The sequence below is a fragment of the Mobula hypostoma genome, chromosome 9 (assembly GCF_963921235.1).
Source record: "Mobula hypostoma chromosome 9, sMobHyp1.1, whole genome shotgun sequence".
NCBI lineage: Eukaryota > Metazoa > Chordata > Chondrichthyes > Myliobatiformes > Myliobatidae > Mobula > Mobula hypostoma.
This window is the reverse complement of record NC_086105.1, coordinates 52656047-52668594: the sequence shown is the minus strand read 5'-3', so window position 1 is coordinate 52668594 and position 12548 is coordinate 52656047. Positions and strand designations below refer to the sequence as shown.

The following is a 12548-nucleotide window of genomic DNA, read 5'->3' as shown; positions in this document are numbered from 1 at the left end:
CATTCTCAACCACGTGCCCAACTTCCTTATTTTGCTAATTACCTCAACCTAAGCTATAGTGAATTAATGCATATTTGGTATGCAAGAGCACCTAGGTGAACCTCAGGTTAAGATACAGACTCCCCATGGATAAGCCCCTTATGTCACTGGAGCCGTATAACAGCAGCATATTCCATCAACACACATCAAAGTTGCTGGTGAACGCAGCAGGCCAGGCAGCATCTCTAGGAAGAGGTACAGTCGACGTCAGGACTGGAACGAAGGGTCTCGGCCTGAAACATCGACTGTACCTCTTCCTAGAGATGCTGCCTGGCCTGCTGCGTTCACCAGCAACTTTGATGTGTGTTGCTTGAATTTCCAGCATCTGCAGAATTCCTGTTGTTTGCATATTCCATCATCTGCCATTCTCTCTTTTACGCACTAGGCCTCTCTATATGCTTGCCCTCTCACCCCCTTACCTTGTCAGTCACCTGCCCCTGTCCGTTGTCAAATGTGGTCTGCTGATGATGTATCCTGGCAAGTTTGCCAGTTGTCTCAGGGAGAGGTAAGCCTGGCCCATGGAATGTGAGCTCAGCTGTTTACAGCTAGCAGTCTCCAGTGAAAGCCCCTTCTCCCAAAGTGCAAGTTGAGATCCACAGTGCATCCAGCAGAATAGAGAAGCTGTAGTTCATAAGCATTGGCAAAGACTTATGGTTTGATGACAATGCCAGTTTGACAGACAGCAGAATCAAATATTCTCCCAACTGTCCTTTCTGTATTGTGGTAACACCATCAGAGGATGCAAAATATCTCCCCCTCCCCAGCATGCCACCTATGGGTATGTTGACATAGCTCTTCCAGTGTTACCTTGCATATTAATGATTTCATTGTTTTCCACCCAGCTCCTCCACCGAGTGCTGGTTGCTGAAATAAATGCCCTGCAGGGAATAGCAGCCATAGGACAAAGACCTATACTGATGGAGGTGAGCTTCTATGCTATGGCAACACTCTCAGTAATGTAATCCATTTAGTAAACGGCTGTGCCGTACTGAACACGAAGGGTCTGGCCTCACAGCAATACTTACAATGCTACATTCAGTAGTTAAGAAGGCAAATGACATTTGGCCTTCTTTACACAGTGGCTGGAGTTTAAAAATAGGGAGATTTTGCTACAGTTGTACCGGCTGCTGGTGAGGCCTGTCCCCTGGAATACTGTACGCGTTGGTGGTTGCCTTAATGTAGTACAAAGCATCAAAAGCAATCCAAAGGAAATTCACCAGACTTATCCTTGAGATGAGAGGGTTTTCCTACCAAGATAGACAAAATAATTTACGCCAGAATTCCTTGGCATTTAGAAGAATGAGGGGTGATCTTATTAAAGCAAGTGAGATCCTAATTGGGCTCCACAGAGAAGATGTTGGGATGTTTTCAGTAGTTGGAGGGTGTTGAACAAAGGGAAATAACAGCTGTTCTTTTAAAATTGAAGTAAGTAGAAATTTCATCTTGAAGAGGGTGGTGAATCTCCAGAATTTTCTGCCCTGGTGGGTTCTGAAAGCTGGGCTATTAAATACTGAGATGGAGAGATAGAGGGGTCTAGAGAAATGGGACAGAAGAGGAGTAGAGACCAGCAAAAATCAACTTTACTCAGATTGAATGGGGGTGCAGGCTTGAAGTTCTCCTATCTCCCTGTGTTCAGCATTGGGAGAGGATTTGCCTCTGCCACTCCTGTGGATCTTGCTTGGAGTTGGTACTGTGTCCAGAAATGAGCCAATGAATGAATCTTTGCACTTACTGTTATCAGTTTACGGAATAAATAAGGCTTGTTGCCTTACTTCAAAAGCTCTTTTAAGAAAGAGAATGCTCTCCATTATCAAGGACTAGTTATGTTGTAGTTAGTGGTATTTGTCTAGATTGAAGGCTGTTTGAACTCACAACAGTTCCTTTCCACCTGACTTGTTCAGTTGTCTCACTACGTCTAATGCATTGCCAGACCAGCTGTCAAATGTAAACATTTCTGGTTTGTTGGAACATTGAAATTGTTTTCAGGTCCTGGACTTTAAGAAAGGAAACCATTTTGAGTGTTGCCAACCACTAAGGTGGGATATTTCGTTCTAACGTTGCATCTGTGTTGTTTAGGAAATCAGCACGATTTTGCAACACGTGGTTGAGAGGAACAAGCTGCGGGAGTGTCTCCATGCCAAGAGGCACATGCTGGAGTCCTGGCGTCAGCTTGTTGAGGTCATTCTGGCGGCCTGTCCCCCCGATCTCATTCAGGGAGAGGACAGGCAGTTGGTCATCCGAGACCTTCTGCACGAGCTCCATGATAAGGTGATACTGAAACAACCTGTGACAAACGTCTATCGTTACTCTGCCACTTATTATCTCAGTACTTAAATTTTAAAAATGATGAGATGAAAAGAGTAGATAGAAATGACTTATTTGCATGGAAAATCAAACAGTCGTAATAGTTTGAGTTGAGTTAAGAAATAGTAAGGTTCAGAAAATACAGGTGGAGGTTGTTTTTAAAACCCCCTAGTGGTAAGTGGTAGAGCATTGTTTAATTCTATGTATCAGAGGCACATATAAGGGTAATAGGGTAATCTTAAGGAACTTTAATCTTCCTTTGGATAGGAGTGTACATTCATGGAATATATAGAAGATGGTGCTCCGGATATGTATGTTGATATTGGTATTAGTTTATTATTGTCACATATGTCAAGATACAGTGAAAAGCTTGTCTTGCACACTGTTTATAAAGATCAAATCATGATGCAGTGCAATGAGGTATAACTAGGTAAAACAATAATTCAGAATAAAGCGTAAAAGACACAGAGAGAATGCAGTGCAGGTAAACGATAAAGTATAAGAATATAATGAGGTAGAGTGAGGGGTCAAGAGTCCATCTTATTGACATATGGGACTATTCGGTTGTCTTATTGTGAGATTGGCATGTGCTTTCAGGCTTTTGTATGTTCTGCCTGATGGGAGAAGGGAGAATGCCTGGGGTGGGTGGGGGGGGTGTTTGATTATCCTGGGTGATAGCATTGTAAGGGTACAGACACAAGAAATAAGAGCTCCATTCAAGAATCTGATATTAGAAGAAGCAAGTAGGGTGCAGCAAAAATTCTAGAGAACAACAGATTTGGAGGGAATTAGCTGAATGTAATGAACATGAGTAAAATGAAAATCATTTGAAGAAAATGTAATGGGTTTGAGAGGCATTAAATCGCCAGATCTGGTAATCTGCACCCAAGGTTTTTCAAGTAATTGCTATGCAGGATAGTATTCCCTGGGTGTTATCTTCCAAAGTTTTCTATATTCTAGAGTAATTGGTACAGATTAGAAGGTAGCCATGTAAACTCACTGTTAATTAAAGGAGGGAGAGAAACAAAACTGTGATTTGATAGCAGTTATTGTGACATTACTTGGAAAAGTGTTGGCATCTATTTTTAAGGAAGTGGTCACAGAACCTTTAATAAGTAACTGTAAGATTAAGCAAAACCAGTACTGACTTCTCAAAGAAAAATCATGCTGAGAAATGATGAGAATTCTGTGATGTAATAAGCAGAATAGATAGAGGTGGACCAGTTATTATATTTGGGCATCCAGAAGGCCTTCGATAAAGTGCCACACAAGACAGTACTTACAAAAAGCAGAAATGCAAAAAGTGGAATAAAATATTGGCCTGGATTGAGGTTTGGTTAATGGACAAGAATCAGAGAGTAGAAAGAAAGAGGTTACTTCAGTGGAGAATGTGTCTAAAGAGGTGCCACAGGAATCAGCGCACGGCATCTCCAGTGATTTGCTGAAGATATAAAGTTGGGCTATGACAAGGATGTGGAGGAGAGGGACTTTGTGAAAGATTGAGCACATGCTAGTTGGAATAATGCATGGAAAAAGAGGCCATCTGCTTGGGTAGAAAAAAAAACAAAATTTAACTTTTTTTCAGTGATGAAAGATTGAAATGTTTTGGATTCATTTTTGAGAAATTTGTATATCCTTGTGCACAAACCACTGAAAATAACATGTAGGTACAGCATGCAAAGAAGTAAGCAAACAGTACATTGGCCTTTATTACAAGAGCCATTGAGTACAAGAGAAAAAGTGCCTTAATCAAAATCGTCTCACTGTCTGGTGCAGCTGCACCTACAATATTGTGTGCAAGTCTGGTCACTCAGCCTAAAGAAGTTTATACTTGCAATGAAGAACTGTAATGTAGATTCACTAAATTGATTCCTTGGATGGTGGGACTAAGCTAGGAAGAAAGGTATTAGCAAGCAAATTCTATATTCCTTGTTTTTTTAGTGTCAGGTTATTTCATTGTAAAGATACAATAGTTTTGTAACAAAACAAAGATTCATATGTTTGTAAAGATATAAAAATCTTCTGGCTTTCTATGGGTAGGGTACATTTCACTGTATGTTTTGATATACATGTGACAAATAAATCTGAACCTTCCCTCTGATCACTTGATTCTCTGTGGGCCTTCTGGTTTCCACCCACATTCCTAGTACGTGCTTGCTGATAAATTAGTTGGCCACTGTAAATTACCCCAAGTAGAGGCTCATGGTAGGATAATTGGAAGGGGTTTATAGATAGGTTTGATTTCAAAGGTCCATTTAATGTCAGAAAATGTATACAATATACATCCTGAAATACTTTTTCTTTGCAACCTTCCACCAAAACAGAGGAGTGCCCCCAAAGAATGAATGACAGTTAAATGTTAGAACCCCAAAGTGACCCCCCAGCTCCCCCTCCCACGCACAAGTAGCAGCAAAGCAACAATCCCCCCTCCCACCACCGAGCACTTCAGCGTACAGCAAAGCATCAGCAAAGACACAGACTTGCAGTACCCCAAAGACTACTCGTTCAGCCAGTATTCAACATACCACAGGCTTTCTCCCTCCCTAATAAGGGAGAAAGAGATGTCTCTGTTTCACAGTGAGAGGGGAGACGTAACAGACAGCTCACTTATTTACGATGTTAAAAGTCTATTGAGTTGCTTTTCCCAAGCTCTGTGCCCAAAGAAATCGGATCTCTGGGCACACAGCCAGCAGCCAGCTAGCTGCTTTTGCTCGTCCATCTCCCACGACACACCAGATTCCTGCAGAGACACCTAACTTTGGTCCACCCTTCTCTAGAGCCATGAGATCTCGGAACTCCAAAGATGAGCAAATCTCTTAGGCTGCATCCTTGGCATATCAAATAATGGCCAGTTGTGAAACCCCGAGAGCAGGTTTCGTTCCCGCAAAGAACCAAAGTCAGCGTGTAACTCCAGGTCAGGGCCTTCAAAAGAACCCTGAAGGGAAAAACAGGGATATTAAAGATGGAAATAGAACTGTTTCCCAAGATGCAAGCAAAGGAGTTGCCGTTTGGTGCCATTAACCTCCTAAGCTCCTCCTCCTAACAGCTAACACGAAAAGTAGCACTACTGATTTAAATACTGCACAACCTCCTACACTGCCAGCAAATTTGAGAAACTAGGATTAGAAGTCCACCTTAACTGAATGGGGTTGCATTAGAAACACTAGCCAACTGAAGGGCGAAATACAAAAGATTTCAAGTCCCTTATGGGTGGGGCTGTCTAGAATTTGGGGTCAAAATCTCAGGGTAACAGGATCTGAGCTGAAAATAAGTCTCCTGCCCTAGGGGATAGTGAAACTTTGCAATTCTGTAATCATTAGACCTGTGATGGCTTAGTTGCCATGTATGTTCAAAACAGAGAATGACAGAGTTTTGTATATTATGAAGTTAGTACAAGAAATTGGTGCTGAGTGAAAGGAAAGCCTTGTTGAATGACAGAGCTGGTCTGAGGGACCAGATGATCTGCTTCCTTGTATTTTTCATTCTTAAAAGCAGTTTCTTAATTTCCCATAATCCAGGCACAAGGATAGAACTGAAGTGTTTGTTGCATTTTGCTCTGACAAGATAAGTTATTTTAAAAATGAAACCTACTCAGTGTAACTTTAGATCTATCAATATGTTTAATTTTCCATTAAGCAGGAATAACGCTTTCCTCTCATGTCATTAGCAAGAAAGATGAAGACGTATTAGTTGCTTTTTGGGTCACTGTTTCATTAGATAGTTTGTACTTGACTTTTACACACCCGAGACTCAATGTCGCATTTGTTTAGTAAGTGACTTGTTAATGATGTAACATACATCAAAGTTGCTGGTGAACGCAGCAGGCCAAGCAGCATCTGTAGGAAGAGGTGCAGTCGACGTTTCAGGCCGAGACCCTTCGTCAGGACTAACTGAAGGAAGAGTGAGTAAGGGATTTGAAAGCTGGAGGGGGAGGGGGAGATGCAAAATGATAGGAGAAGACAGGAGGGGGAGGGATAGAGCCGAGAGCTGGACAGGTGATAGGCAAAAGGGGATACGAGAGGATCATGGGACAGGAGGTCCGGGAAGAAAGACAAGGGGGGGGGGGTGACCCAGAGGATGGGCAAGAGGTATATTCAGAGGGACAGAGGGAGAAAAAGGAGAGTGAGAGAAAGAATGTGTGCATAAAAATGAGTAACAGATGGGGTACGAGGGGGAGGTGGGGCCTTAGCGGAAGTTAGAGAAGTCGATGTTCATGCCATCAGGTTGGAGGCTACCCAGACGGAATATAAGGTGTTGTTCCTCCAACCTGAGTGTGGCTTCATCTTTACAGTAGAGGAGGCCGTGGATAGACATGTCAGAATGGGAATGGGATGTGGAATTAAAATGTGTGGCCACTGGGAGATCCTGCTTTCTCTGGCGGACAGAGCGTAGATGTTCAGCAAAGCTGTCTCCCAGTTTGCGTCGGGTCTCGCCAATATATAAAAGGCCACATCGGGAGTACCGGACGCAGTATATCACCCCAGTCGACTCACAGGTGAAGTGATGCCTCACCTGGAAGGACTGTTTGGGGCCCTGAATGGCGGTAAGGGAGGAAGTGTAAGGGCATGTGTAGCACTTGTTCCGCTTACACGGATAAGTGCCAGCAGGGAGATCAGTGGGGAGGGATGGGGGGGACAATTGGACAAGGGAATTGTGTAGGGAGCGATCCCTGCGGAATGCAGAGGGCGGGGGGGGGGGAAGATGTGCTTAGTGGTGGGATCCCGTTGGAGGTGGCGGAAGTTACGGAGAATAATATGTTGGACCCGGAGACTGGTGGGGTGGTAGGTGAGGACCAGGGGAACCCTATTCCTAGTGGGGTGGTGGGAGGATGGAGTGAGAGCAGATGTACGTGAAATGGGGGAGATGCGTTTAAGAGCAGAGTTGATAATGGAGGAAGGGAAGCCCCTTTCTTTAAAAAAGGAAGATATCTCCCTCGTCCCAGAATGAAAAGCCTCATCCTGAGAGCAGATGCGGTGGAGCCGGAGGAATTGCGAGAAGGGGATGGCGTTTTTACAAGAGACAGGGTGAGAAGAGGAATAGTCCAGATAGTTGTGAGAGTCAGTAGGCTTATAGTAGACATCAGTGGATAAGCTGTCTCCAGAGACAGAGACAGAAAGATCTAGAAAGGGGAGGGAGGTGTCGGAAATGGACCAGGTAAACTTGAGGGCAGGGTGAAAGTTGGAGGCAAAGTTAATAAAGTCAACGAGTTCTGCATGCGTGCAGGAAGCAGCGCCAATGCAGTCGTCGATGTAGCGAAGGAAAAGTGGGGGACAGATACCAGAATAGGCACGGAACATAGATTGTTCCACAAACCCAACAAAAAGGCAGGCATAGCTAGGACTCATACGGGTGCCCATAGCTACACCTTTAGTTTGGAGGAAGTGGGAGGAGCCAAAGGAGAAATTATTACGAGTAAGGACTAATTCTGCTAGACAGAGCAGAGTGGTGGTAGAGGGGAACTGATTAGGTCTGGAATCCAAAAAGAAGCGTAGAGCTTTGAGACCTTCCTGATGGGGGATGGAAGTATATAAGGACTGGACATCCATGGTGAAAATAAAGCGGTGGGGGCCAGGGAACTTAAAATCATCGAAAAGTTTAAGAGCGTGAGAAGTGTCACGAACATAGGTCGGAAGGGATTGAACAAGGGGTGATAAAGCAGTGTCGAGGTATGCAGAAATGAGTTCGGTGGGGCAAGAGCAAGCTGAGACAATAGGTCAGCCAGGACAGGCAGGTTTGTGGATCTTGGGTAGGAGGTGGAAACGGGAAGTGCGGGGTGTGGGAACTATAAGGTTGGTAGCAGTGGATGGGAGATCCCCTGAGCGGATAAAGTCGGTGATGGTGTGGGAGACAATGGCCTGGTGCTCCTTAGTGGGGTCACGATCAAGGGGTAAATAAGAGGAGGTATCCGCGAGTTGTCGCTGTGCCTCGGCAAGGTAGAGGTCAGTACGCCAGACTACAACAGCACCCCCCTTATCGGCGGGTTTAATAATAAGGTTAGGATTAGTGCGGAGGGAGTGGAGAGCAGAGCGTTCCGAAGGAGTGAGGTTGGAATGGGGACAAGGTGCGGTGAAGTCGAGACGGTTGATGTCCCGTCGGCAGTTAGCAATAAAGAGATCCAGAGCAGGCAGAAAACCAGAGCGGGGTGTCCATGAAGAAGAGGAGGGTTGAAGACGGGAGAAGGGGTCATCGGTGGGGGGGGTCTCTGTCTCTGGAGACAGCTTATCCACTGATGTCTACTATAAGCCTACTGACTCTCACAGCTATCTAGACTATTCCTCTTCTCACCCTGTCTCTTGCAAAAACGCCATCCCCGTCTTGCAATTCCTCCGTCTCCGCCGCATCTGCTCTCAGGATGAGGCTTTTCATTCTAGGACGAGGGAGATGTCTTCCTTTCTTAAAGAAAGGGGCTTCCCTTCCTCCATTATCAACTCTGTTCTTAAACGCATCTCCCCCATTTCACGTACATCTGCTCTCACTCCATCCTCCCACCACCCCACTAGGAATAGGGTTCCCCTGGTCCTCACCTACCACCCCACCAGCCTCCAGGTCCAACATATTATTCTCCGTAACTTCCGCCACCTCCAACGGGATCCCACCACTAAGCACATCTTTCCCTCCCGCCCTCTCTCTGCATTCCGCAGGGATCGCTCCCTACACAACTCCCTTGTCCATTCGTCCCCCCCATCCCTCCCCACTGATCTCCCTGCTGGCACTTATCCGTGTAAGCGGAACAAGTGCTACACATGCCCTTACACTTCCTCCCTTACCACCATTCAGGGCCCCAAACAGTCCTTCCAGGTGAGGCATCACTTCACCTGTGAGTCGACTGGGGTGATATACTGCGTCCGGTGCTCCCGATGTGGCCTTTTATATATTGGCGAGACCCGATGCAGACTGGGAGACGGCTTTGCTGAACATCTACGCTCTGTCCGCCAGAGAAAGCAGGATCTCCCAGTGGCCACACATTTTAATTCCACATCCCATTCCCATTCTGACATGTCTATCCACGGCCTCCTCTACTGTAAAGATGAAGCCACACTCAGGTTGGAGGAACAACACCTTATATTCCGTCTGGGTAGCCTCCAACCTGATGGCATGAACGTCGACTTCTCTAACTTCCGCTAAGGCCCCACCTCCCCCTCGTACCCCATCTGTTACTCATTTTTATGCACACATTCTTTCTCTCACTCACCTTTTTCTCCCTCTGTCCCTCTGAATATACCTCTTGCCCATCCTCTGGGTCACCCCCCCCCCTTGTCTTTCTTCCCGGACCTCCTGTCCCATGATCCTCTCGTATCCCCTTTTGCCTATCACCTGTCCAGTTCTCGGCTCTATCCCTCCCTCTCCTGTCTTCTCCTATCATTTTGGATCTCCCCCTCCCCCTCCAACTTTCAAATCCCTTACTCACTCTTCCTTCAGTTAGTCCTGACGAAGGGTCTCGGCCTGAAACGTCGACTGCACCTCTTCCTACAGATGCTGCTTGGCCTGCTGCGTTCACCAGCAACTTTGATGTATGTTGCTTGAATTTCCAGCATCTGCAGAATTCCTGTTGTTTTTGTTAATGATGTGTCAGTTTAGGGTATTTTTCTTAAATCTCTTAAATGGCATGATTTTAGAGGTCTCTTAACTTTTGGTTGAAAGGACAAATGTATTATAAGAGTAAATGGAAAAGGATAGAGAAGGGAAGCATGGAGCGGTAAAACAAATAGGATGGAAATGAACTGAGATTTAGTACTTAGAAGACTGAATACAGTTACATAATCAAACTGGTAAGGAGATTTTAAAAAAATCATAGTGAAAGAAATAGGAAAATCAAAAGGACTAAACTGTATGCAAATATGTGGTTGGAGCAACAGAATAATCTAGAGCAGGTGCTGGTGACTCACCATCTTATTTTTAGGAATTGCTGGTTAACAGCCCAAAAAAGAAAACAAATCTTGGCACAGGTGTATCGCGTTGAGCTACATGGGGATGTACCTTGGTGCTCCGGAGTGAGATGGTTTTACACTCTACATCTCTCCCACTTAGATCCTTAATGAGGAGGCTGCCCAGGAACTCATGCCCGTGGTAGCTGGAACAGTGTTCACGCTAACCGCTCACCTCAGCCAGACGGTCCGCAATGAGCAGAAGCAGGCACTCAGTGCCCATTCTCAGAGTATCCTCAATGGGAGCATTGCACCAGGAGATGTATCAGCCAGCTTTGGTTCCATCGGAGATTCTTCGCTTCACATCATCCTCCGGAAGCTTCTGGATTTTGTCCTCAGAACAGGTAGATTCCACTGAAAATGTCACTGTTGTTCACTGAGTAAATAGGCTCTTGGAGCAGGGACTCCAACTGTGTTGGCTTTAATCTACCCTAGCATTTCTAAAATGGCATCTGCTGAGATTAAGTTCAAGAGCCGTGAGATAATGTTGCAGCTTTATGAAAGTCTGGTTAGACTGCACTTGGAATATTGTGTTCATTTCTGATCACCTCATGATAGGAAGGATGTGGAAGCTTTGGAGAGGCTGCAGACGAGGTTTACCAGCATTCTGCCTGGATTAGAGAGCATGTCTGAGGATGGTAGTCTGAATGAGCTAGGGTTTTTCTCTTTGGAGCGAAGGAGGATGAGAGGTGATTTGTTAGAGAAGTACGAGATAAGAGGCATATATCAAGTAGATTGCCAGACTTTTTTCCAGAGTGGAAATGGCTAATACAAGGGGCCATAGTTTTCATGTGGTTGGAGGAAAGCATAGGGGGAATGTCAGAGTTGAGTATTTTAATACTGAGAATGGGGGTGGGGGGAAGGGTGCATTGAAAGTGCTTCCAGGGATAGTGGTAGAGGCAGATATATTAGGGCCATTTAAGATAGGCACATGGAAGATAGAAAGATGGAGGGCTATGTAGAAAGGAAGGGTTGATCTTAGAGTAGGTTAAGGGTCAGCAGAACATTGTGGCTGAAGGGACTGTACTGTACTGTTCTATGTTTAGATGAAAGCTAACAATTATTTGTCAATAGCCACTCAACTTTTCCTGTTTTAAATAATGGGGAATTCCATAATAAAGAAACCTAACGTTCCACTTTTTTTAATCAATTTGTGTGAAGAAATTAGAAGATTAAGGAAATTATCTAACTTTTATAAATCAGTTTTTGGCGGCGTTTTATTCATTTCCTAATACACTGGCGGCCACTCTCGGTGCAGTGCAAGTGGCCAGGTGACTTGTACTTACATATGTCGTTGTTGCAGGTGGGGGTTTCCAGCGTGTAAGAGCACACCTCTATGGAGCACTGTTGTATTACCTGCAGATAAGTCAGAAGCCTGATGAACCAGACACATTGGAAACAGGTAAGAGAATGGATTTCTGAGTGTCTGTGAGCAATGGCTTTTTCTTGTGTAGCATTTCTGATCATCCATTTAACTGATCTGGAACCAAGGAGTGGAATCTAATACTCGGTCAATTAAAATGCAGAACCGTTTGAATTTAAAGTGTTAGATCATTTCCATCACAATTATTCCTTTTCTGGATCTCTCTCTCTCCTTTTCCAGAGATAAATCCATGGGGACTCTCAGCTACCTTGACTAATCCTCTTCCCACCCTCTCTTGCTAAGATGCTATTCCATGACATCTGAAATGTCCTTTTTCAGGAATTGTGTCTTCCCTTCTACTGTAGTTGATGGAGCCCTTTCTCACATTTCCTCTGTTTCTCAGACTTCTGCTCTGAATTCCAGCCTCATCTTTCTCTCCCCACACTTTTCCACCTTCCAGTGGGACCCCTCTCTCTGTGAATACCTGCTCTGCTCATCCCTTCCTAACCATCCATCCCCGACTCCTTCAACCAAAGGAGTTGCACTACTTGTTTCTACACCTCCCTTCTAGCCATCACCCAGGAATCTAAACAGCCCTTCCAGCTGAGGCAAAGATTCGTGTGTACCTTCTCCAACCTCATCTACCGTACTCGGCTCTTGTAATATAACCTCCTCCGTAACAGTAAAACCAAAGACATACGAGGTAGTCAGTTTGCAGAGTATCTGACCCCTGTTCACAATGGCCAGCTGTGTACAATTTCAATTCCCATTCCTACAGTGACCTGTCCATCCTTTGCCTTATCAATTGTCAGGGTGAGGCCCAATGCAACCTGGAAGAACAGTGTCTCCTATTCTAACTGGGTTGTTTACAATTCAATAAATATTGAATTTTCCAGTTGTAGGCACCCTTAGCTCCT

The 12548-nt window shown here is 44.9% G+C and overlaps 1 protein-coding gene across 1 annotated transcript in view; it reads left to right on the top strand.

Annotated features, from left to right (window-relative positions):
* nup205 (nucleoporin 205) overlaps positions 1 to 12548 on the top strand; it is a 136842-nt gene that overhangs the window by 83950 nt on the left and 40344 nt on the right. The window contains exons 27-30 of the mRNA XM_063058283.1: positions 882 to 962; positions 2116 to 2307; positions 10372 to 10612; positions 11572 to 11670. Coding sequence (XP_062914353.1) covers positions 882 to 962; positions 2116 to 2307; positions 10372 to 10612; positions 11572 to 11670 — 613 coding nt within the window. The remainder of the gene's footprint in view (positions 1 to 881; positions 963 to 2115; positions 2308 to 10371; positions 10613 to 11571; positions 11671 to 12548) is intronic.